The 25,447-nt window shown below is 39.8% G+C and overlaps 6 protein-coding genes across 6 annotated transcripts; 4 read left to right on the forward strand and 2 right to left on the reverse strand.

Annotated features, from left to right (window-relative positions):
- Window positions 1–2,063: 2,063 nt before the first annotated feature.
- On the forward strand, window positions 2,064–4,402 carry EXO1 (Rad2 nuclease; the record flags this gene model as incomplete). Its single annotated transcript, XM_049254383.1, has 3 exons — window positions 2,064–2,076; window positions 2,129–2,276; window positions 2,338–4,402. 3 exons carry the CDS (start codon window positions 2,064–2,066, stop codon window positions 4,400–4,402), a joined length of 2,226 nt encoding a protein of 741 aa, XP_049106687.1.
- Window positions 4,403–5,780: 1,378 nt separating this feature from the next.
- On the forward strand, window positions 5,781–6,778 carry LOZ57_005353 (uncharacterized protein; the record flags this gene model as incomplete). Its single annotated transcript, XM_049254384.1, has 4 exons — window positions 5,781–5,805; window positions 5,883–5,951; window positions 6,015–6,342; window positions 6,400–6,778. 4 exons carry the CDS (start codon window positions 5,781–5,783, stop codon window positions 6,776–6,778), a joined length of 801 nt encoding a protein of 266 aa, XP_049106688.1.
- Window positions 6,779–7,088: 310 nt separating this feature from the next.
- Window positions 7,089–9,040, reverse strand: LOZ57_005354 (uncharacterized protein; the record flags this gene model as incomplete). Its single annotated transcript, XM_049254385.1, has 5 exons — window positions 7,089–8,223; window positions 8,277–8,545; window positions 8,597–8,778; window positions 8,836–8,883; window positions 8,932–9,040. 5 exons carry the CDS (start codon window positions 9,038–9,040, stop codon window positions 7,089–7,091), a joined length of 1,743 nt encoding a protein of 580 aa, XP_049106689.1.
- An 11,921-nt stretch (window positions 9,041–20,961) lies between these two features.
- LOZ57_005355 (uncharacterized protein) lies at window positions 20,962–21,885 on the forward strand (the record flags this gene model as incomplete). The annotated part of the gene is made up of 3 exons (XM_049254386.1): window positions 20,962–20,964; window positions 21,044–21,167; window positions 21,236–21,885. 3 exons carry the CDS (start codon window positions 20,962–20,964, stop codon window positions 21,883–21,885), a joined length of 777 nt encoding a protein of 258 aa, XP_049106690.1.
- Window positions 21,886–22,091: 206 nt separating this feature from the next.
- Window positions 22,092–23,575, reverse strand: LOZ57_005356 (uncharacterized protein; the record flags this gene model as incomplete). The annotated part of the gene is made up of 2 exons (XM_049254387.1): window positions 22,092–23,386; window positions 23,440–23,575. 2 exons carry the CDS (start codon window positions 23,573–23,575, stop codon window positions 22,092–22,094), a joined length of 1,431 nt encoding a protein of 476 aa, XP_049106691.1.
- Window positions 23,576–23,982: 407 nt separating this feature from the next.
- Window positions 23,983–25,249, forward strand: KIN28 (TFIIH complex serine/threonine-protein kinase subunit kin28; the record flags this gene model as incomplete). The annotated part of the gene is made up of 2 exons (XM_049254388.1): window positions 23,983–24,175; window positions 24,231–25,249. 2 exons carry the CDS (start codon window positions 23,983–23,985, stop codon window positions 25,247–25,249), a joined length of 1,212 nt encoding a protein of 403 aa, XP_049106692.1.
- Window positions 25,250–25,447: the final 198 nt, after the last annotated feature.

Below are 25,447 nucleotides of genomic sequence, written 5' to 3' on the forward strand. Positions count from 1 at the left end.
AGAATGTTACATCGGGAGCCGTGTGTCGGCCATCCCTGGATGAAATCTGTGGTCACGAAGCTTCGACAATCAGCCTCCTCCAAAGACTGGTGGAGCAGTCCGGGGTTCAGCCGTGAGCAAGGTCCAGGGTAACTAGTTACGTCCTCCGTAGTTAGATAATCAACTAGCCCATAATGCGCGCACATGCACCATAGTTCATATGTAGCTGTGGACATGACAGCCGGACACAAATGGATCCTTTACCTGGTTAACACCTAAAAAAAAACAATGGTTATCATTGGAAGGTATAAAATCATGCGTGCCACCATGCCCACTAAATACTCCTTGTTGAAGTGCATATTTCTTGTACTCTGTATGTGTAGCTAGATAAATTGCTGGGTTGTGTTGAAGTAAAAATGTGTTTTGTAGTTATTTGTGAGTTGGTTCCTAGACTAGTAGCAGAGGACTCTTCAACATACGGTGAAGGTCTAAGGTTATGAGGCCAACATATAGCCTCTATCCCATAGTTAATCCCTGTTGCTCGAAATATTGGGATGTAACAATAATACACAAAACCGGACTAGCAGCCGCTGCTTTCCTCGTCATTCCGAATCCCAGCCGCGGGCCCGCGTCTGGGATTACATACTCTACATAGCTTACCTCATCATGTCAAACGCAGGGCAGAAGGTTTTATAGTGAATGACACTCAGGAAAGCATAACATTATGAGAGCCCATCAGGCGATGAGTCTTCCAAATCCGATGGAAGATCTGAGCAACTGAGGCAAAGGGATGAGGTAAGCATTTAATCGGGCTCGTACTCCGTACAAACCCACACAAGGAGACGCAATGGGAAGCCGTGTTTATGATTCTGAAACAGCGTACAATTCTGATTCAACTCAAAAGCAAAACAAAGGGGATTTCACCCGCCAAATTAACGAAATGCGCAAGTCTCAAGTTAACAATTCAAATGGTATCGCATATCAACATCGTCTACTCCGTAGCCGATCAAAAACTCGTGAGAATTAATTTGGTGGAAACATCGACCTCTGCTTGCTTCCATCTGTACGTAACCGCAAAAAATCCAAGTTGCTCATCGCCGACCAATCGCCGTTCCATGCTTTTAGCTTCCTTAAATTGTCCACCGAGCCAAGATCTGGTAGCCAAAACCCGGTAGAGAATTCCCTTGCTTCAACTACTTCTTGTTGGCTCAGAATGCCTTCTCGTCTACTTGGGGGTCGACCTCTTCTTCGTTCCTGCCGGAGTTGTGTTAGCTCAGATGTATAGCGTGCTAAGTACCTGTGTAGTTGAAATAAGTAAGCTATTACGAGAAGCAAAGTAGGAAGAAGTGCTAACTTGTCAATGAGCTGTGACATATCATTATCGGAAAGAGGTATTGTAATTTCTGTAATATAACTCTTGAAAAAGCTCACTCTATCCACTGTCGTGTATGGAATAGTTCAAATATTATTAGCTTGTGAAATAATTTCAGAGAATAAAATAGTATTAGGCCATTCCTACAATATATTTGCCGTCCCGTGACATGTTCTGCAGCGACTCGGGCGAGTTTAATCTCCCGTGCACTTGCTCGGCGAAGGCGCCTCGAGTCTCTGCTATTGGCATGGAGCGCATCAAGTGCACCTCGCTTCTTGGATATTTGTTTTTGGACCTTCTGTAGGTTTTTAGTCATGTTCTGTATTGGGTGATATTTGCAGACAATTTCTGTCATAAGCGAAAATCTGAAGACATTGGCAAGATAAGCTTCGGATGATGACAGAATAACTAGACGTGCCTACGGACTACAAACATTGATAAATATCTTTGAAGTTACGTAATATAACTATAGGAAAAATGATAATCCGAATCTGGGATTACCTTAAATGGCCATTGGTCGACGCGTTGTTGACCTTTTTACGCGTTCTTGCTTTCTGCATTGCACTGCTCTCTTAGTTTACTCGTTTTTACAAGCTATTTGTTTCTGAGGCATAGTTGTGGCTGCATCTAAAGCTAACTTGATTCCTTTTTGTTGATCTGCCGACCGATTTCCAAGGTAAACACTGATGCGGCTGACGCTTGTCTTGTCAATATGGGTATTGCAGGTGAGTAAACTGCCACTGGAAATTCTTCAGCCTTGTTTAACACATAATACAGGCCTCCATGGCCTTTTGAAATCTATTCAGAAACCATCCCATATCAAGAAATTCAAAGGGAAACCCCTAGGGATCGATGCTTACGGTTGGCTTCACCGAGGAACCATTGCCTGTGCTATTGACTTAGCTCTCGGCTATAATACTACCAAGTATGCTTTCTTTCATGAACTTGTAATCAGTCTCGAGGCTTTCCTTACTAAGTATATGTAGATATGTCGAGTTCGCCATGCAAAGAGTTCGTATGCTTTTATACTATGGTGTGGTTCCTTATCTCGTATTCGACGGTGGCAGGCTGCCGAGTAAATATTCCACTGAAATTGCAAGAGCAGAGCGTCGAGAAGAGAGTAAGATACTAGGCGTCGAACTTTACCGAACCGGCCATATTTCCCAAGCTCAACAACAACTGCAGAAAGCAATCGATGTCACACCGCAAATGGCACGATTGCTCATAGAAGAGTTAAAGAGGTTCAATATTCAATATCTTGTTGCACCATATGAAGCCGATGCGGAGCTGGTGTATCTGGAGAAGGAAGGGATTATCCATGGAATACTGTCGGAAGATTCTGATATGCTTGTTTTCGGCGCAAAGCTGCTCCTATCAAAACTTGATAAGCACGGCAATTGTGTTGAGATTAATCGAAAAGATTTTCCAGCTTGCCGAGATATCAATCTTGTCGGGTGGACCGACCAGAAATTCCGTCAAATGTGTATTCTCAGCGGGTGTGACTATCTCCCTAACATTCCCAGAATAGGTTTGAAAACAGCATATCGAAATCTTAAAAAGTATAATACTATCGAGAGAGTTGTGAAAATTTTACAGTTTGAAGGGCGGTCCCTCGTACCTCCCAACTACATGGATCATTTTGACCGTGCTGAACTCACTTTTCTTCACCAACGTGTCTTTTGCCCTACGGAAAGGAAGCTGGTGCCACTCAATCCTTTGCCGGATAATCTTGAAGGAAACATTGCCTTTATTGGCGATGATATTGAAGCCGATATTGCAATACGAATAGCGTATGGTGATTTGGACCCGATCACTAAGGAGCCGATTTGTATTCAATCATTACATTCAGAGAGAGCAAGGATGGCCTCTACAGGAAGACAGGTATTTAGTGTTCAAAAACGACCAAACAAACCTATCGATTCATTTTTTACTCCCAAGCGAGTTCCATTAGGTGAATTGGACCCCAATATCCTCACACCCTCCCCCAGCCAGCAAGCGCTTTTGGACCAAAGCCGTGGCATTTCCTGGACCGCAACGCCAATATCGATCTCCCAGAGTTCTCCGGCGGCTCCAGGGTTCCAGCTTCCAGCTCGTGCCATACAGATCGTGCCCTTTTCGTCCCAGGCCGGAAATTCGACCAGATCTCCCCCAGTTAAAAGACAGCGCCTGTGTTCTGACGCGGACCAGAGAGCGTCTGTAGAGGAACACAGTCACTTTTTCACTGATTCTGCTCCTTTTCAGAATGCTGGTCGCGGCGCAATATCCTCCAAGAGGCGAAGAAGAACAGAAGTCGAAATCTTTTCAGATGATAGCATAGATAGAGCCATGCTCCAATTGGACAACATAACGAAAAACGCCACATATATATCAACGTTACATCGTGTGAACTTGCGGAGAGTTGAGTCTTCAAACGCCACAGGCGAATCACGGACACCAATCGTCCCAGGTAAATGTACAGCTTCAAGTCCATGCCATGCGATGTCGATCAGTCAAACGCAAACATTGAGGACACTACCATCCATGGAGAAAAGCCCTTCACCTAAGAAGTTCAATCCGGCATCGGCCACTCATATTCCCCGAGCAAGCCACAGAGATGCGACGCAGTCTTCCGCAACATCACCGATCAAAGCATATAATATTCCAACGAACCAAATTATCACAAATGACGAAGCGAGATCCCAAACCGAAAAATTGCCCTTGCATCACGGAACGACCTGGCAGGTTCCGAGGAGGGATAAACAAGTCCGCAGCCTCAACTTGACTCCTCTTCAACGACTGCAACGTACCGCATTGAGCAGATCCAAATCTATGAATTTCACGAAAAGAGAGGCACTCAACCTAGGGAAAGATGAGCCAGGCTATACTTCAGAGTGTTCAGTTGCCAAGCCAACAGCAGCCATTGACATTCCCTATCACCCTGTTGCTACAAGGGGCAGTGAGGATTCGATCATCCCAAGCACAGACAACGAGAACGATTCTCTCTCGGACGAAGGTGAGTGCCACAGATTTGGCTCTTCGGATTTGAGGCGTTTTGAATTCAAACCGAAATGATCGATTGGAGTTACGATTAGGCAATGCATGGCGGCCACTTCTTAGGATAGAAAATTGATTGATGTCGGATGTTTTGGTGTTTTGGAGAATGAAATTTTGGCATCTACAAGGAGCTCATTGTGTTGGGGCGAATTCCTGAGCACCGGCGTTAGAGCATGCCAAGGCTGCGCAAGTATGGAGTACCCCGTCATATTCGTTCGATAAACATGATACATCCTATGTACTCCGTACTTGACAATGATAATAGGATTTTCAAAAAGGTACTCCGTACATAAAACCCTAAGCCCTAATTTTCCAATGTGTTACCCATCAAAATCCCATCACTATGATTGGCCCAAAGCCACATCCAACTGTAGTCCTGGATGACATAATACAGATTCCGCTTAATCAGCTAGCAATTCATGCTGGATGCAATTCTCAAACTGAGGGCGCAGCTCTGTGCCCTATTGTTTACCTTTTGCTTAGAGAGTTTTGGCAGGTGCAATTAGTAGCAGCAGGGGTTGAGTAGCGAACGAAGTGAGCGACCTCTGCTTGCATATTATTTCGCCCGTCATTTGGACCAAGAAGTTCAAGTGCCCCACCCGCTTCGGGCCCCGGCCTCAAGCTTAGAGCACGTGTCATCGGCACCAGGGCTTGACCTTGCCATAACTTTGGTTCGACTCACCACGCCTTTGAACCCTCGCCAAGCCAAGGTGTAGTGTTGCCCCGGCAACACTGTCGGTAAACAGAGATTCCTCGTTGGCCCAGCCACCTGTCGAGTCGTTGCTTGATCAAACATGCGGCCGTTCATAGTCCAGCCACCGTTTTTCGCAGGACACTCTAGACGATCATATTTGTCTCCTTTTTACTAGACTTTGTGAAACCTTCAGACTTTTCTTCTGTTCGGCGAAATGCCACTCTCGACGTGCACCCTTCAACATTGAGGCAACTCGTTTCATATAAGAATTCTTAGTTGATATTTTGCTGTCTAATAAGACTCCTCCGGAAGTGGAATCTCTGCTATCTGCTATACGTCTTACTAATATTTGATATCTATCATTCGTTTTTCAACTATTCCCAACCTGCCCATTATCCCACTCGCCGTCATCGCCGGATTGGGCATTCTCTGACGCATTGAATCTTACTGCAGGGTGGCTCTATTTCTTTCTTGATATACACAAAAATCGCTACTCGATATTTCCGCCAATAAACGCTTTTTCATAAACGCGATAAACTACCGAATTAGGATCCCGTTATCTTCTCTAATTGCAGGTTATTCGTTAGGTCACTCGGCGACATATTTGCCTTTAGCTGTGTACCAAGTTGGTGCTCCTTCTCGGGGTTCCGAGAAGCGAGCGAGGGACGGTAGTAAAGGGCAAAAGAATTGTCTACACTCATAATGCGATTCCTAAATGGAATTAGCCGTACGTTCTCTCAACTGATACCGCGGAGCGAAAGGCCATCGCGTAAGATAAGCTGCCAACTCTAACTCTCATATTAGGGGTATTGCCTTTAATTGGCTATCACCATGTCCTTATGATATTTATTGCCCTCGCCATAATATTACTCTGTAAGTCATACCACTGATGCCTGCCCTTTTTAGAGGTTTTTGGCTTACATGTGTCATTTTCAGCTCTTCTATTAGCAGGATGCTCGTCCTCATCACCCCAGATACCAACCATCTTCCTAATATCCCTATTCTACGAAAGATACCCCCCTATAGAGTCGACAGCCCAAGCATCACCTCAAATGGCGACCGCAATAGCAAACATTGTTGGGGGAGCACAACTTGAAGTTAGGGTTGGGTATTTTGGGATCTGCATTCAAAGAGGCGGGGGGTCATTCATTTGCAATGCCAATGCTACTGCACTTGCCGGTATTCTGCGCAGCGAGGATGACCCTTTGAATTTGGTCTGGGTTGCATCTACGTTTAAAGATGCTGTTGTATTTCCCTACCTCATGTAAGTTCGCCTTCTATCAACGATACGAGCGTCGTTAACGTTAGCTACTCCCACTAGAATTGTTGCCGTGGTCCTTGCGTTCCTTTGCTTCCTTCTTCTCGCTACTTTTCCTGGCTGGCATGAAGAAACTTCAGAGGACGGCTCGGATCGGCAGGTCAGACCATTTCCATCCCGTGCTGTCTCTCAGGTCGCCCTCGCGCTCGTATTCATTGCTTCCGTATTCGTTTTAGTGTCCGTACTTTGGCAACACACAGCGTCCGTGGCAGCAAGCACGGTTGCACAAGATATGGGAAATGGCAGCGTAAAGAGTGGGGTAGGAACTTCAGCAATGGTCTTAGGCTGGTTTGGATTCGTCTTACTGGTCGTTGTTACGGTTGGGTTATTGGCCATGATTCTGAGCATTAGCTTACTAGCAAAACTGGCAGATGATGTATGATTTTGGGATATTTGGGCGGACAGCGGACAGGCGAGTTTTTTTGTCTATATATGCATTTTATCCGGTTGGGTGGGGAGGGATAGGCTAAGTTAATCCTTTTGGGTCTTTTTACAGAATTCTCATGAGTCATGTTTTAATGCTGAGCTGATGACACAGATAGGAAATAGGAATCAGTAGGCTTGCTTGGCGATTCGTAGTATGCATATATAGAAAAATACCAGCAACGGCGTTTGACAATAAAAAGAAAAGACTTCCCATGAACATCGATATTGAGGACAGACAATAAGTTAGTTCAAATATCTCTACCTACTTAGTAGTTCATGATAGGATTTCCACTGCCTGGTCCCCCTCTATCGTCAACCGAAGCGTCGTAACCTGTCCTGCCAGGTGGGTAATCGTCTAAAGATCGGTACCCAGCGTAGCCACCCCCATCGCGGCCGGCAGGCGGGCGACCTCGGCCTCGACCTCCACCCCGGCCCCCACGGCCGGCACGACCACGGCCGCCACTGCGATAACTCGAGAGATGCCCCCGACGGGAGTCATCTTCGTTATTGAAGCTCCGTAGTGGTCTTTCGTCGCCCAGATTTCGTTCCTGGCGTGGTCTAGGATATTCATTCGGATACCCACCTCTAGAACGGCCTGTTTCCCGGGTACCATCCCTTAGATACGCTGGGACATCTTCGTTATCGCGTGTATCATACTTATGTCGGCGTTTAGATGCTCGGCCGGGGTTTAACCCATCCACATCCGCATCATCTGGGTTTTCTTCACACACTCGCAAAACCAATTTTTCCCCAACTGTGGCATCAAATACCAGAGCATTCTCTTCTGAAACCGAACTCCAAGTACGGATTCGCCCAACATCGATAGGACGAGCGCCTTTCCTCAACGCGAGAACAATCACGGGGTCATGGTTGTCGGTGTAGATCTCATCAGAATCAGATAGAGGCGCTACTCTAGCAGCCCATATTTTGTTTTCGTAAATTGCCGTGTCAGTGACCCGCCAACGTATATTTTTGCCAAGTCCTCCTACTCTGTCAAGAATCATTTTCGATGCTGTGCGTGGGGTGATTAATATCGTATTGGCCATTAGCCTAACGTCGCCTGACTCAAGAAGACCAGCTGGAAGTACGGGTACGGTCAGATATTTTAGCAGGCGTTCTGAATCGGCGTTGGTAAGCATATATCCGGTATAGAATATGAGGCGGTCTATCTTGAGGCGGCCATACGGAGATTTGGTGGTATTTCTCGACGATGCAGCTATGGTCGCATTGTGAGAGTTGATCATGCGTTGCACCTCGGCAGCCTCATCAAAAGGTGATAGATATCTAGTTCTTTCAGTGACATGGATAACTTCAGTTGTAATCGATTTACGGATAGGATTGGAGTTAGGAGGGATAAATTGAAGGTTGAATTGTTCAAAAAAGTCTCGAAATCCTTTAACACTAGAAGATGTCAATATAAAGAGTAATGAGACGCGTAACGATATTATACTTACTGTTTGATACGGTCTTCATAGATCCGGATTTCCTCGGCATTCTTGTAAGTAAATACCAGGTCTTCAAGGAACGTTTGTTTGAAATTCAGTGTACTGGGGAACCGCTGGTTGCTAGGTCCAATCTCAGGCTTAAGACAGACCAAGTCAAACTCTAATTCTCTGCTTTTCACAATGCGTTTTATAACATCAGCAAATGCACTTTCAGCACGGCCAGTAAGTAAAACTGTGACGACATCTTTTTGCTTCATGCTGAGCTCCACAAGTTCAACCTGTAGCTTATTAGCACACAACTTAGACCCGAATGTGTTAAATCAACATACAACTTGCTCATTCCACCACCCTTTCCAAGCTCGGGGTTCTTCTACATCAAACCCCTCACCAGTGGCAGATAATATATTGGGGTCATGCCACCAACCTCCATTGGCGAAGGATTCATAAGTCTGAAGGAAACCAATCGTATACCCATTCCATAATTGCGGGTTTGGTAAAGGACTACTAAAGACTAGAGGGAAGCATAAGTTTCTCGGTATTTGGTTCAGAGAAACTAATCAGGACCTACGAGTATTATCAAAATCATAGATGTGGATTGCCTTAATATCAGCAGCACCTAAAAAATGATTACTATGAGAGTTCTCAACAGTCCATCAATGCCCACCTGGTAAATCCGTATTGTTGTTTAGGCATGACCATCTTTTCAATGCCGTGGTAGTGTAGGGGATTGATCGCTTCCCATCCAGAAAAGTCGAGGAACTGAGAGGCACCATCTTGCAACATAAAAAGGCGCATGAATATACGAGTGGCTTGCCAGGTCTAAGCATCACACAACTTCATATTAATAGTCTAGATATCGAGCCAGAAGCCACCAAATGTACTCCGTATGCAGTACGTTTTCATAGCGAGTTCCATGCTGAAGATAGCGTTTGAATTTCCCGGCGGAGGGCGACTATTCCATAGTGGAATCGCGGATCTCTGCACTACCATCGGGTTACCGATTTTCCGAGCTGTTACGTAACGTAATTCATCACCGAACGACCTAACCCACAAAGCGACTGATTTTTCTACCATAGACCTCTACTTTCAAAATTCAATAAAATGATCAATGAAGCTGCTATTAAATTGGTGATTGAAGATCTGCACTCACAGAAGACTTTTAATTATGTCAAAACTGCCAAAAAGTATGAAATCAATGTAACTACATTGATGTGTCACTTTAAAGACATATAAGTCTCTAGATGCAAAGCCATCTCTCTATATTCAAGAAATCTTACAGATGTGCAGAAAGAAGCTCTTCTAGAACATATTAACACTTTTATAAATCACAGATTTTCTGCTACATCTCAGCTTTTATAAAATTTAGTAAATGAGATTCTATAAAGTGATGTAGAATTCAACTGAGTCTCTTGCTTTATTGAATGTCATGAAAATTGACTTATTAGTGTTTTTCTACAGAATATTGATCAAAAGAGAAAAGCTGCTGATAATTCTATGTACTATTCTTCATTTTTTAATCTAGTAATATCTCTTGATTTTATTGATTTGATATTGATTTTCACTGAGTTAAGACTAACTATACAAATTTCTATAGCTTCAAGAAAAAATTGAGAAATATAATCTTAAATCTGTAAATATTTACAATTTCAATGAAAAAGACTTTATTATAGAACTAGCAAATACATTTAAAAGAGTAATCTCTTTACAAGCTTATAAGTGTGATGAAATATTGAGTGCTGTACAAAATGATGACTAAGAGTTCATCTTTCTACTTACATGCATCTGTGCTAATGAATTCTCCGCTACATCAGCTCTCATTTACAAGAGAAATTCTAGAGACATGCAAGATACTTAACTTATTGATTTTAACTGTGAAAAGAATCAAACTTACTTTACTGTATCAAAAAATAAATGAATCAATGATAAATATGAGATCTGCTGACTGAAATTATTCAATAAAGAGACTAGAGCCAAAGCTGATTCTGTAGACAGTAAGTAAAGTAGATGTCTGCTTATACTGAACAGATATGTCTCTCATATTAATATGCAGTTCATTAATTTTACTGATAAGAATAAGATTCTACTGCTTATTCTTTCATTCAGCTCTACACACTGTTTATAGTCTCTAGATATTGAACTTTTTGAACCAATACAGCACTATTATTCAAAGAAACTAAACAACTTTCTTCAGCAAGACATGAACTTTATTAAAATGATAAAATTGAATTTCTACATCTTGTTCAAACCCACATATGCAGCAGCTTTTACATCAGAAAATATATTATTTACATTTGCAGATACTGACATCTGATCATTAGACTCTAATAGAGTGCTTAAATCTATATGATCTAAGATTTCAGACATTCAGGAAGCTGCTCTAGAGTCTACTACATCTACTACATACTGAGAGATAGACAGACTACTAGACTATTTGAAGAGAGTCAATGTCATCTCTAGATATAGACAAGTCTATTGTGCTCTAGAGAAAATAGTGCTGGAAAAAGTGATTATAAAAACTGAAAGAGATGATCTAGCTGCAGCTCTAAAAGTTAAAAAGAAGTGCTGTCAGTGTGGCAAAGCATTGTGTGAGAATCAGAAGATTGCAGATAATGTGACAATGACTTACAGTCTTTGTAAATGAGATTAGATTTGGTGAGAGATGGTTACAAAGAGATCTAAGCATGAGAGAGAGAGAGATAACTTATATTGCTACAACAGTATCTAGAGTCTCTAGATATGTTGCCACTGATCTTTATAAAGAAGTGTCTGTGACAGATTTTGTGTGTTCAGCTTTGCTAATGAAATCATGTGATCAGTTATAAGATTTACAAACTTCAGATGTCATGAAGCATAATCATCTAAACATCAAGAAGATTTTATGAATCTCTTTTAAATGATGAGATGAATGTAAGAAGACTGCAGCATAAAGTCTTACAGATTTCTTTCTCTTCATAAGTTTTGATCTTTAAGATGTTGATGTGATCAAGATCACAGTGAGAGTGACAGCTTCACTGTAATTGTAACAATTTTGTACAAAATCTCTTTTTGGTGTGATGAATGTAAGAAGACCACAACACAGAGTCTTAATTTAATCTCAATTTCTAGATGTAGATGTGACAGTAAGATCACAGCAAGAGTGACAGCTTCTTTGTGATCATAATGTAGTTGCTGTAGTGACTGTCATTTTTCATAATTTATTTAGTGATACTTAGCAATCTCTTAAATATAAATATCTCTTTTTTGATCTTCTCTCTCTCTCTCTTTCTTTTTTCTTTTCAACAACATTTTTCTTTATTTTAATAAGAGTTTCAGACAAGCATTCTCTTCTTGATAATTATAAGTCTTGAGAGACTTCATAAAGAGCTTTTCTCAGTGCTAATATATTATGTAGAGAGATAATTTTGCCATGTCTTTTCTTCTGTTCAAAATTAAAATGTCAAAATGTGAGCAACAATGACTCAGTAAGTTTGAAGATAAAATTTCAATCAGTCATCATTTAAGACTCTCTTCAGAGACAATAAGAGAGATGTCTTCAGAATCTTCTACTTCATCTGAAGCAGAGTTCTCAATCACTGTCATTTCTCAAGAAAATTAAAGTGAAGAGAGATCATTGTCATTGATCTTTATTTACACAACAGAGAGTTATGTTTCTGAAGACTTTAAGATCTCTTTTCAGATGTCATAATTCAGTCAGTCTGATTCTGATTATGATGATGTAAGTGATATTCTTTCATTTCTTCTTCTTTTAATGCTTTGTAATTGCTTTTACAAAATCTGAAATATTCTTTACAAAGTGATTTCTCACTTCATAATTCTCTTTTCTGTGTGCATGACTGATGGCATATTCAGAGCACTAATATTCAAGCTTGACAGAAACACTTAATGATGTCTACTGTGTCTAATAACAATTCTTTTTCAACTACTAGTTTCATTGCCTCAGTTAATCAGATCTTGAGAGAGAGTGGCCATTCATCTCTCAGATCTGAAATTTTTATTGATAATACATTACTTTATTTTTCTCAATCTGATCTGTTTCTATCACATTCTCATTTTCAGTCTGTGCTCTTTTCTATGCTGTATCCATTCTTAAGCATTGATTCTGTCTCTGATACACTCAAGATATGTTGAGTTGCTTTGTAACATGACTTATGAGACAGTTTCTGCTTTGTAAATTCATTTACAAAGTGATATTGAGAGTCTCAGCTAAAGCTTTTCTTTCTCTAGAAGTCAGTTTCATTAACTTCTTCTCTATCTGCTGTGTCTGCTTCTGCTTCTGCTTTCCCAGCCTCTGCTCTGACTGTTAACTTACTGATCAGAACACTGATTACTATGAGCCATCTTTCACTCTTAATTTCAGATCAGAATTCATCTGATTGTGAGAGATAACTTCTTACTTTCTCTTCTCTTCAGTTCACAACTCTTACTGATTCAACAGACTCTGTTTGACTGAAAAATAGAGCTCAGCTCTGAGAAGAAGTTCTGATCATCATAACAGATAATTATTCTCAGCAGTCATGTACAGTATGTTAGAGTAACTTAAATTTCTCATTGAGACAGTATGTTGCAAGTTCTCTTAATAGAGACAGATGTAATAACTGTGTCTATCAGACACACAAAACTTATTCTTTCAATTCTTAGAATTGCTCTCTTGTTTTCTTTCTTTTATTACTGTGGACTTTGGTCACTAATAGTCTAGTTTTCTCTTTCTTTTGTAGGCTTCAGTCATTAATAGTCTAGTTCTTTCTTTTATCTTAGAGTAAATTCACTACTTCTGCTTCATGAACCACTTCTTAACAGTTGTAAATGCTTTTACAGACTGAGTTTTCTTCTAAATTAATTTACTACTTGAGTCACTGCTCTTCTGCTTCATGAATCATTTTCAAACTGCTTCATAAATGACTTTACAAATCTAACAAGATCTCTCTAAGTGCACATTCTCAGAATATGATGTAGACTGAACTTATCTGAATATTTTCTATGAAACTCAAACAGCTTCTTATCTAGATGTCTCACATTCTTTGAAGACTTTTAAGTTCTTTTCTCATATCTCTGCCACTGCACAAGATATTCAATTGCTTGATCATTCTTATGAAAGTCAACAATCTTCTGTATCTGATACTCTTGCTTCACAGAAAATGTCTCATAAATTGAGTGATGTAATTGACTATTCACTCTCTTCTGTTTCTTGTGTTTGATTAGAAGAGACACATGAAACACATTGTATACTTTCAGCTCTGATGATAGTTTCAATCAATAGATTTGAGATCTCAATTTTTTCACAATTCAGCATGATCTGTGCTGAAGAACATCTAACTTCTTGCTAGAATGTGCTGTTCTAATGTTACAAAGATCTAATCATATCTGATCATCTTCATAAAATGATACTGCAGTATGTTTCTTGTCATAATAGCTCTTTTAATAGACTTGTGTCTTTGTAAAACTCTTCTGAGCTGTCTTATGCAGCTCTTTCAACTGATCTGTTAGTTTATGAGACTCAGTTGTGACTGGCACTGATATTTCTGCTTTCAGAAAATTCATTCATGAATGACTTACTGTCAAAAGCTCAAAGAGACTTTTCTCTGTTGAGAATTGTCTAGAGTTGTTGTAAGTAAACTCTGCATGAGACAATTTTTCAATTCAGTCATTTTGTTCATAATTGATGAAGCTTTGTAAGTACTGTTCAAGAATACTGTTCAGTCTTTCAGTCTGATCATCTGTTTGAGAATGAAATGCTGTGCTCATTTTTCTATTAATTTTGAGAAGATATAACAGATCTCCCCAGAACTTACTTATGAATATTGATTTACAGTCAGAAACTATGCTTGAGAGAAGTTTATGCAATCTAACTAGCTCATGTATAATTAATTCAGCAAGTTGTTCAGATGTCAGCTCTTTTCTGACTGAAACAAAGTGAGACATCTTCATAAATCAGTTCACAATGATTAGAATACAGTTGAATTTCACTTTCTCAAAATTCTGACTTGACAGAAGATTCATAATCACATCTATTGTGATGTGTTTTCAAGACTTTTTAGAAATTGACAAAGAAGACATCTCTTCTTGTGATTTCATTCAGATTTATCTGAATCTTAAGCAAACACCACAGACATCAACACATTCTTTCACAAGCTTCTTCATTCTTGATCAATAGAATCTGTGTGCTAGCAGTTTGTAAGTTCTTTCACTCACAAAGTGACCCATCAGAGATAAATCAAGGTGTCTTTTAATTAATTCAATTCACAGAGCTTTGCTTGTGAATATATAGAGACACTCTTTCATAAAGAGACAGTCTTTCTTCTCTGTTCAGTCTGTAAACTTAATTAAGTCTAACTGAAGATCCTTTCTAATCTCTATTGTGTGATTGTCATCAGCAAGCATCTCAGATAACATTGTCATTAAATTCAGAAATGCAGTCTCTTATAAGTCTGTTTTATTCAGAGCATTACTGAGAATGAGCTGCTTGACATCTTGTAACTCATTCTTAAATCTTTAAATATTATGAGTATTATTCAGAAGTAGCTTTATGTAAGTCTGTTCTGATTTGTAATATGTCTTTCTGTTCACAGAGTGCACATTTCTGTTAGATAAGATATGTTCTGAGTTTTTCTTCTCAGCTTACTGATCAGAACAGATCAACATGAAATGAAGCTGTTCAGCTGCTTCACACTCTTAAATATTCTCATATCTCAATGCTTCAGCATAGTCTGATCTTTACAAAGAATCATCTGCTGAATTCTTTGATTCTTTCACATAATCAATCTTAAATCAGAAAGCTGACAACTTCTGAATTCACTGCACTTGTCATCTTGACAGCTTTTGTGTGGTTTCAAAATGTCTGAGACTGTTATGATCAGTCAGAACAGAAATGAATTGAATTGATCTCTTTAGTCAGCATCTTCATTGATGAAATGACTCAACTATAATCAGCAATTCTTGATCATGAATGTTATAGTTGTATTCAGCTGAAATTATCTTTCTTGAATAGAACTTCACTGATCTCCACATATCATTCTTCTGTAGCTGAAAGAGAATTCCACACACAGCAAATTCAGATGCCTCTGTTTTCAGCTTAATTTTCTTCTTTGAATCAAAGTGATATATTATCACTTGCTTTGTAAATGTCTTCTTTAAGTCATAGAAGAATTTATAAGTCTCTTCTGTAAGAAAGCTGAGTGAACTGCTCACTTCTTCACTTCTTCTTCTTTTCTTTCTGAATTGCTTCTTCTCTGACTTCCCACTCTTTAACATGCTAGTTAAACCAAGCACAAGCTTGGAGAACTTGGAAATGAACCATTAATAGAAATTAGCAAATCTCAGAAAGATTTAAATATTTCAATGATTCTTAAACTCTGATTAAGAAATGATTGTGTTCATCTGAGCTTTTTTCATTGAGACATTTTCTGATAATACCACATATCTCAGAAAATCTATCTTTGTAACACTGAACTGACACTTAAATCTTTTGCAATAGAGTTCAGTCTCTTTCAGTGTCTTGAGCACTTTATAAACATGTTCAGTGTGTTCTTTCTCATTCTCAGAATACACCACAACATCATTCAGATACATCATCACAAAGACATCTAAGTACTTTCTCAGTGTCTTGTTGATGTATGACTGAAACACTGCTGGTGCATTCATAAGTTTAAATGAAATCATCTGATATTCAAACATTCTTAGTGAAGTCTGAAAGACTGTTTTCCATTCATCTCTCTTTTTTATTTGTAAATGATGATATGCATTCTTCACATCCAGCTGGGTATAGATCTTAGCTTTTCCAATCTGATTCAGAATGTCTTCAATCAGTGAAAGTGGATATTGATTCTTTACTGTCTTTGAATTTAAGTCTCAATAATTCACACACATTTGTAACCCTCCATTCTTCTTCTTTGCAAACAGAATGAGTGACCCAGCTGATGATCTGAAGAATCTGATAAATTCACTTGACAAGATGGAGTTGACATACTCTTGTAAAGTCTCTGTTTCTGTTTCTGAAAGTCAATAAATGGTGTCAAACTTTAACACTACTCTCAGCAATAACTCAATGTCTAGATCATTCTTCTGATGAGAGAGCAAGAAAGCATCTTTTGCATTACTGAATGCATCAATCAAATCTTTATAACTGTCTGATATCTGCAGATTCACATTCATGATGGTGACTTGTTCATTTTTACAAACCCTCATTACATAGAAGAGTTTTCCACCATTGACAAGTTCATTTAGAGAAACTGACTTGATTTTTGTCATAGAGTCTAATCCACTCTGTTTATGAAACTTAAGTGACAGATTTTCAAATGAAACAACAGAATCATGATGATGTAGTCAGAAGAGATCTAACATTATATTCTCAGATATATCAGCAATCAATGCTTGCTCATTAAACATCTATCAATTATTCATAGTATTTTGTGTCTCAAAGAAAATGTTTATAATTTCTTCAGATACTAATTTTGAATGATTCTTTTCTGCAGTCTTCATCTCAACATTCATCTTATGAATCTTCAGATTCAGTCTTACTGCAAGCTTCAGACTTATGATCAGAAAGAAACATAGTGAGTCTGTTACAGTAGTTCACTTAACTTCTTTTTCTATCTCAGAGTTATGAACTCTGACAGACAATGTGATTGAGAGAACAGCTTGTAGTTCAGACAACTTCAATTACTTAATATTCATTTTATCTACAGACTGCTTCTCAAATCTCTATTTCTTCTTTGACTTAATGCACTTATCTGCATAGTGATCAGTCTCATCACAATTGTAGCAAGCATTCTTATCTGATTTTTCTCTCCACTTTGAGTTTGTAAACTGAGAATTGAAGATTCTCTGATGTTGATTTTCTTTCTGTTGTGATGAGATTCAGATCTTGTTTCTATAATTCTAATCTTGTGATTCATGGGCTCAATTTGAATAGAATGGTGTTCCACCACAGTTGATATTTATCTCTGAGATGAATTGTGACTTTGGGTTGAGAGTGGAACTCTTGACACTAGATCATAATTGCATTGCAACTGTCTGAATCTCATTCAGTTTCTCTGTGAGATTCTTCTGTTCATTCAGCTTGTTGCACATAGATTTGTCATATTGCCATAGAAAAAGATGTTTGATGAACTTATTCACACTCTGTGTCTCTTCACTTACTTGTTGCAAATGTTGTTGAAATCATTGCAATCAGTCAAAGTCTGATTCATCATCTCTTTTATGAAGATGAAAAAGGTTTCTTCAGACTAATTGAATTCAGTTTTCAGAATCATCTAGTTGTAAAAGTAGAAATTGTTTAAGTTCAGTTTAGATGTTCAGAATAGAGTTCTGAGCTGAGTGTGATTTTCAAAGATTCTTCTCATTATAGTTCAACTCTGTGACTGCATACTTCAGAATTTTGTTGTCATTCAGACCACTAGCATTTTGAATGAATTCTATTTGAAAGATAAACTGTCAGTAGACTGCATAGTTCTTGATCTAATAGTTGATCTTATGTTGTGAAGACTTGATGACTGAACTCTTCTTTGAAGAATTTGAATTAGAGATCAGAACATTAAGTGATTCTGTTCACTCATACTTTCTATTCAGAGTTTGTAAACTCTGCTGTAGTTCTTGAATTCTTTTCATAAAATGTATTCACTCTCTTAAGTTCTCAAGAAATTCTGTATTCTCTGAAGATGATTTCTTAGTCTGAATTATGCTTTCATTCAGATTTATTGTTGCACTTAGTGTCTCAGCTAACTCTGATACTGAGAAAAGAGTTGAGAATTCAGTTTGGTCTCAGTTATTCTGTCTTGTGAAAATCATTGTTGGGCCACCTGCTTATTTAAGTGACAAACTGTGAGAATTGAGAGATTGCAGATAATGTGACAATAACTTACAGTTTTTGTAAATGAGATTAGATTTGGTGAGAGATGGTTACAAAGAGATCTAAGCATGAGAGAGAGAGAGATAACTTATATTGCTACAATAGTATCTAGAGTCTCTAAATATGTTGTCACTGATCTTCATAAAGAAGTGTCTGTGGCAGATTTTGTGTGTTCAGCTTTGCTAATGAGATTATGTAATCAGTCATGAAGTTTACAAATTTCAGATGCCATGAAGCATGATCATCTAAGCATTAAGAAGATTTTATGAATCTCTTTTGAATGATGAAATGAATGTAAGAAGACTGCAGCATGAAGTCTTACACATTGAGTCTCTTTAACTTCAAACAAGCTGATAAAGCTCAATTCTTTTCTTCTTCAAAGATTGCAGAAATGAGAGCCAAAATCATAGAAAATGAGCAGAAGAAGAAGAATAAAAGAATACAGAAGAAATAAAAGAAGGTTCAACTGACTGTATTAAGAGAGAATCAGACTGCTAAGCACACTGAGCAGTGTGCAATTTGTGAAGAAGAACAGCTAGTAAAAAGACTTGAAAAAGAGATGAATAAAGCTGCAGCTGCAGCTCACAGACAGACTGAAAAAAATACTATAGAGACATGCAAAGCTCTGAAACAGACAGCAAAGAAAGAATGAGCTCTACAGTGCAAAAGAACTTAGAAAGAAAAGACTGTGCAGAAGATCTGTCAAAAAGATCTGATGTCAGAGACTTCTACTTTATCTACACATTCTACAGAGTCTGTAATATTCAAAAAGACTTTAGAAAAGCTCTCTACAGCTCTAACAAGCTTACAATTGAGCTCTCAAACATCAAAGCAAGATTTTGCAATTGCTTCAGAGTTCAAGAAGTCAGAAATGCCAGTCATGTGCAAAGATTGAGCTATTAGATCATTTCATCAATTTTTGGATTAATCATACTAATTTCTATGTTTTATTCCTTTCCTACTTGCTGTAACTAATAGCTTAATTAATTTTACTATGTGGTTGTTGAAAAATCATATTTTGAAGGTGTAGTGGTAATTTCATAAGAAGTGATTGTTGGATGAGATTGAGTGTTTGGTGAGAAATTACATTAACCATTACCACCATCTCATAGTTTCAATGTTGGCTACAGTAACTACTACATATTTTGACTACTACATAGTAAGAGCTCACTATATTGAATCTACTATATGATAATACCAATGTTTTTAAATCTAATAAGAAAATGATCAGCAGATGAAAAATTTTCATTCATCTTTTTCAAATCTCTAAGTCACTCACTAACTCTCTTCTACAGTAGAAGCCTATGCAATTTTCTACTCTACAATTCTACTAGCTAGGCTAGTAGACAATTTCTACTATTCTAATAGCTAGACTAGGAGGTGATTCTCTACAATTCTACTAGCTAGGCTAGTAGATGATTTCTACTATTCTACTAGCTAGGCTAGAAGGTGATTCTCTACAATTCTACTAGCTAGACTAGTAGGCAATTCTCTACAATCCTACTAGCTAGGCTAGCAGGCAATTCTACTAGCCTATCTAGTAGACTAGTAGGCAATTTCTACTACTGTTTTCATAGTTTTTGTGGACTTAGAAATTTTCTGGAAGGTTCTTTGTATGTAGGTGTAATTGTACTTGTGGTAGAAATAGCTAGCTGTACTCCAATACAAAACATTACTAAAGTTAGATACACTTAACCAAGTTAACTCCAATTAACTCTATGCAAGACAATGTTGTGAATATCAACTGAAGTTGTGGCAATCAAACAAAGGTAATATTACACAATTGTAGTTTCAATGTTGTGCTGAGTTACTACATAGTGGTTACATTGCCACTACCATAACATTATGGTATTTCACAGATCTGGAATTCTGGTATGGTTGTTGAGCAGGGTCAGATGACTTGTCAGATGATCAAATTCTCAAAGAAGAAACTGAAGAATCATAGATTCACCATCTTCTCTTCTTGACCATGGTACTGATTTCATTATCTTTGACTATCAGGCTGGTGGAGGTTTGCTAGGGGTTTTTCATATGTTTTTCCCATAGTCTTGATTATAGTATGTTTGTCTATAAGTACCACTGCCCAGATGAGGGGAGAGTGTATGGTGTAGTTGGTAAATGTCTGCAGAAATCCTTCTGGCATGGCTTGTTGTTTTTGGAGAACAATCATCTGAGAAAGAAGATTGTGGATTTGAATTCTGCTATTCTCAAATGGTATTTTACCAACAGAGAAGTCTCTTCTCTGAGTGGAGAGAGTTCTCTCTAGAAGACAAGATTATTGACTGCTGGGAACTAGAAAAGTTTAGACTGAGTGGTGGTATGGGGTTACATAAGCATATGCTAGATTAAGTTAATAGACTGAGCTTGTCAGTCTTAGTGTGATCTTATACATCTTGTTCTGATTTTCTATTGATTTCTGTCATGTTTAGATATATCAGCTACATCCTAGGTTTTGTGAGGATTTCCCTAGAGAGTATGATCTAAGAGAAGAATTTGGTGAAAAGTCAAATAAGAGATCTTGACCCCTTCTGAACATGCTATAGTTTGAGACTTAAACAGAATGAAGTGGTGGGAGCCCAGATATCAAGAATAACACATGCTGTAACTAAATCAGATTAGGGAGAGTGGCTCTTCATAGTCTATGACTCCATAAGAGTCTATGAAAAATAATGAATAACAACAACAACAACAACAACTGCCCAGACGCAATATGATAGACTCTCAGTCACATGATTGTCACGTGCTCCTGTTTCGTCTGATACTAACTTAGTTTTGCTTTTACATTACATAACATACGCTGTACTAGAAACATAGATATACCATCTCAAGACCCTCACCTATCCACTACAGATGGTATTATATGGCATGCGAGCTGGGGCTGCAGCGGCCTTCTTTTCATGGTACCCTTGACCATATCATAGATGGAAATCAGAACCTCTGCGTAATCTGTCTGGAAGAGATTCGGGATGTTGGGGTAGCGACACCATGTAAGCATGGAAACTTCGATTTCCTTTGCCTTGTAAATTGGTTGCAGCAGCGCCGCGTTTGCCCGTTATGTAAGTGCAACCCAACCACAAATCCCTTTCAGTTACAGGTCCTTTGGTTTCTAACGTGAGCTATGTAGGTCAGGCGGAGGTGATTGCTGTCAAATATGACTTCGAGCTAGCCAGTACTTACCTTTTGCCGCCACTGTCAAATACGCTTACTCCTCGTTTACCACAGCCGCAACCGCCTGAGGACCCATTAGTGCGTCGACGTCATGTATATCAGTTCACGTTATACTCTCGGCGTGTCGGAACAAACGCCCTTTCACAATACCGCGAAATTACTCCTCAATCCTTTGATAGTGACGAAAACCTAGTGTCCCGTGCGAGAAAGTGGATTAGAAGGGAATTAAAAGTCTTCACTTTTCTCGGCCTTGATAGCCAGGGTCCACGACAACGAACTGAAAGCAATATCAACGTACCAAATGCCCCTCAAAGAAACTTTAGTACTCAAAACTCTGAATTCTTACTGGAGTTTATCATCGCAATCTTGCGCAATATAGATATTAGGGGCAACGGGGGTCAGGCACATCAAATATTACAAGAATTCCTTGGAAAGCGAAACGCCCAATTGTTTTTACATGAGCTGCAGGCATGGCTACGTAGCCCGTTCAATTTGCTACAAGATTGGGATATGGCAACGCAATACGATGAAATCGCAACACCACCTATTCCTACTATCCACCGTATCCAACATTGCGTTAATTGGGGAAATTCCGAATTGGCTTAATGAAGAATTCACATAAAGAAAGCTCATCTCCGAAGTACGGAGTGCTCTTTCTTCCCTATAGGAATTCGACGTGCTGAAAAGCGATCTCCAAATCAATTCGGCGACTAACACGAGCAAGCTATTTAAAATCTATCCGCCTATCAATGCCACACTTGTCGGTTATAACATAAATCGTCAGAACACCCTAATTTTTTGGGTTTTTACCTTTACCTTCTTCGTTTAAACCGGCCCTGGTCTTTCCTGCTCTTACTCCGGATTTTTAATGCGCGATAGTTAGCATGTGCCACCTCCTTTATTTTTTGTACCCTTTGCACTAACTTATTTTCTCCGGGGGCTTCATGCTTGCACTTAGTATCTTTGCTTTTCGCTCTGGTAAGATTGGGAACTTGCGATCCCACGTTAGGGGCAGGTTCATCTTCGCTATCCTTCACAGGTAGTGAAGCGCTGGGTGACTTGCCGCGCACAGGGCGCAGATATACCAATTTTGTTGCTCTCTTTTGACCTCTTCTTTTCCATGGTGTTCGAGTTTTGGACGGCGAAGAACTCATGTCAACATCATTTGTATATGTATCAATAGGATGCCCGTCTTCAACATGGGCCAATTCTGTTCCACCCTCGAGAGCTTCGACTGCACGCAAAGCCTCCATGTCATCTTTCATTGACTCTTCTTCTAATTCCCGTAGACTCTGAACCAGTTGGCTCAACCCCTTGCCAACCAATCGCTGAGGCATTCGCACTGAGGTAGGGCTCATGTCTCTTGCGTTCTTGTTATCTTGGTCTATTCGCTTGGGGAAAAGTACATTCCTTCTACGGAGAAACGAGGGAGTTTCGAATTCTGACCCCTCTGTCTTCCGCAATGAACACGATGGATTGAGGTTATTTTCAGCGTCCTGATCCTCGTTGGCTTCTTGGGCCTCGCAACACGATTCCATCCTCGGCGTCGCAAAGAACTTGGAAAAGTAAAATTTCTTTGCAGAGGAAGCCGGGGTTAAGGAATGCCTTCGTGCGCGAACATCGGATCGCCTAGGAGTCATAAACCCGTTGACATATGAAGAAGGTGTGCGTGCTTCATAGACACTCGCGTGAGTTTTTCGTTGGGAAGACGGAGTAGTGATGCCACCTCCCAATGGTGAAAGTAGATCAAAAAGACCTAGCACTTTGCCATCACGTTGAGGGGTAGGCGCTATTGCACTTCGAAACAATACAGGAGCTACGTTCGGGTGGGTTCGACCGGACAAGTTTCTTGCATTCGAAGGTGATTCGTATGGGTCAAGTTGGCACGGGTGGTGTTTATGGATTTCGGTGCTTTGAAAAGAATTTGTAAATTTTGTAACCTTTTGGGGAGTAGCAATATCGCCTCCAGCCAAGTCTGTAGTGGTCGCAAATGGATAGGGGCGTTTCCTCTGGACATGGCCCTGGATTGGATCACCAAAGAGAACCGCCACATGAGATGCCCTGTTGGCAGAACATCGTAACCGTGAATATTCTTTGTATTTCGCAGCTGTGCAGGTTGAACTTCAGCAGAGGATTCATTATCCAACACGAAGAACTCACCTATAGACAAGTCTTGCTTGATATCGTCACGAGTAGCTTTGCGACCGCCATGAGCATCCGAGAACGATTTCTCCCATTCCTTCAACTGTGCACGGAGGGAAAGGAGCAGTGAGCCACTAGAGTCAGCCAATGTCATAACTGATAAGAAAATGGCGTTCAAGGGAATCCAGGAATGTGTTCAGTGGTCAACAGATTCAGTTGCGGCCAAGTCTTCATTTCGATGCGTTTAGACGCGTAGTAGTATGATGTAGTTAGTTAACTAGTGGTTAACTTAAGTACTCCGTACTTTGCCTAGAATATTAACTTCTAAACTAACTAACTACCTAGTTAGTTGATCCATACTCCGTACTCCCGTACCTCCTCACCCTAAGCTTGTGGTTGAGAAGCTATCTATAATTGAGTTAAACAACAAAATTGACAGCTATGCACATATAAACCGGCCTATTTATAGGCTGCGAAAGGCTTATGAAGTTAGGTTTATTTTCCGCTCCACAGTATCATACGCAGTGAATATCCCCGCCCGCATCCGACACTGGGTTCGGAATGGCTGTCTCGCTGAATGTAGCCAATGCAACATCACCTACAGCGTCCCATATTAAACCACTGGCAATGCGGCAAACAGCAACGGAGGCAACCTCTGCATCTGCACCAGAGTTTGCCAGAGAAATAGCAGGCGACGCAGAACTAGAACTTTCCGAGCAGCTTAATGCAGAGGTTCGCCATCGATATATCAAAGGTATGATTATTATTTTTCTCCACCTCCTAATAGATAATCTCTAACCTTGTAACAGATAAGAAGTTAGGGGAAGGTACATATGCCATTGTATACCTTGGCCACCTTCGCAAAGACCCTCTGTCGCTTGTCGCAATTAAAAAGATCAAAGTCAATACAGAATATAAAGATGGGCTCTCCATGGATGCGATTCGTGAAGTGAAATATCTCCAAGAATTATCGCACCCCAATGTAATCGCGCTCCACGCTGTATTCTCATCTAAGGATCGCAATTTAAACTTGGTTCTGGAGTACCTACCGCTTGGCGACCTAGAAATGTTGATCAAGGACAGCTCCATTCAGTATGGCACTGCTGACGTGAAGGCTTGGATTGGCATGCTTGCTCGTGGTGTCTGGTTCTGTCACGAAAATTTCATTTTACACAGAGACATTAAACCGAACAACTTACTAATTGCATCAGACGGCGAGGTCAAACTTGCTGATTTTGGCCTTGCCAGGTCATTTGCAGATCCTCGTTTTAACATGACTCATCAGGTAATAACGCGATGGTACCGACCCCTTGAGCTCCTATATGGGGCACGTTACTACTCGGGTGGGGTAGATATCTGGTCCATGGGAATGGTTTTTGCAGAGCTACTCCTTCGTGTCCCCTTTGCTGCTGGGAATTCGGATTTGGATCAGATTTTCAAAATATGCGCTGCATTTGGGACTCCAACTGAAGAGAACTGGCCAGGAGTGACAAAATTGCCTAATTACATGCCCCTTGAAGAAAATGATGTCATCCCACTACAAGGGAAAGACTTCTTTCTTCGACAATTTCCCACTGCAGGCCCTTTAGGCGCAGATTTATTATACTCCATGCTGAAACTTGACCCCAGGAAGCGCAGCACTGCAAAACAGATACTGCAACATACCTGGTGGTTATCAGAACCCAAGCCGACAAAAAAAGAAAAGCTTCCTCGCAAGAGTGGAGGGGTGGAGAAGATGGGTGATGACTTGAGCCGTAGAGGTGGGGAAATCGATGAGGAACGCTTCAAGAGTACAGCACGTCGACTTGATTTCGGTGATCTTTTATGACAGCGTTTTAAGGGGTAGCGGCTTCCTATTTTCCTTATGGGAATTTGGCTTCTATCGAAGCATTGATACCCAGAATTTATATCTATATCATTTGACATCCCATCATACCCCAGCATACCACGCCATATTTCACACAAGCCTTTACAAGGTTCTGCCAGCGGGGCTGAGGGCAAATGTATTTTAATTCCACGCATGTAA

Source organism: Ophidiomyces ophidiicola, assembly GCF_022830035.1.
Source record: "Ophidiomyces ophidiicola strain CBS 122913 chromosome Unknown scaffold_26, whole genome shotgun sequence".
NCBI classification, from domain to species: domain Eukaryota; kingdom Fungi; phylum Ascomycota; class Eurotiomycetes; order Onygenales; family Onygenaceae; genus Ophidiomyces; species Ophidiomyces ophidiicola.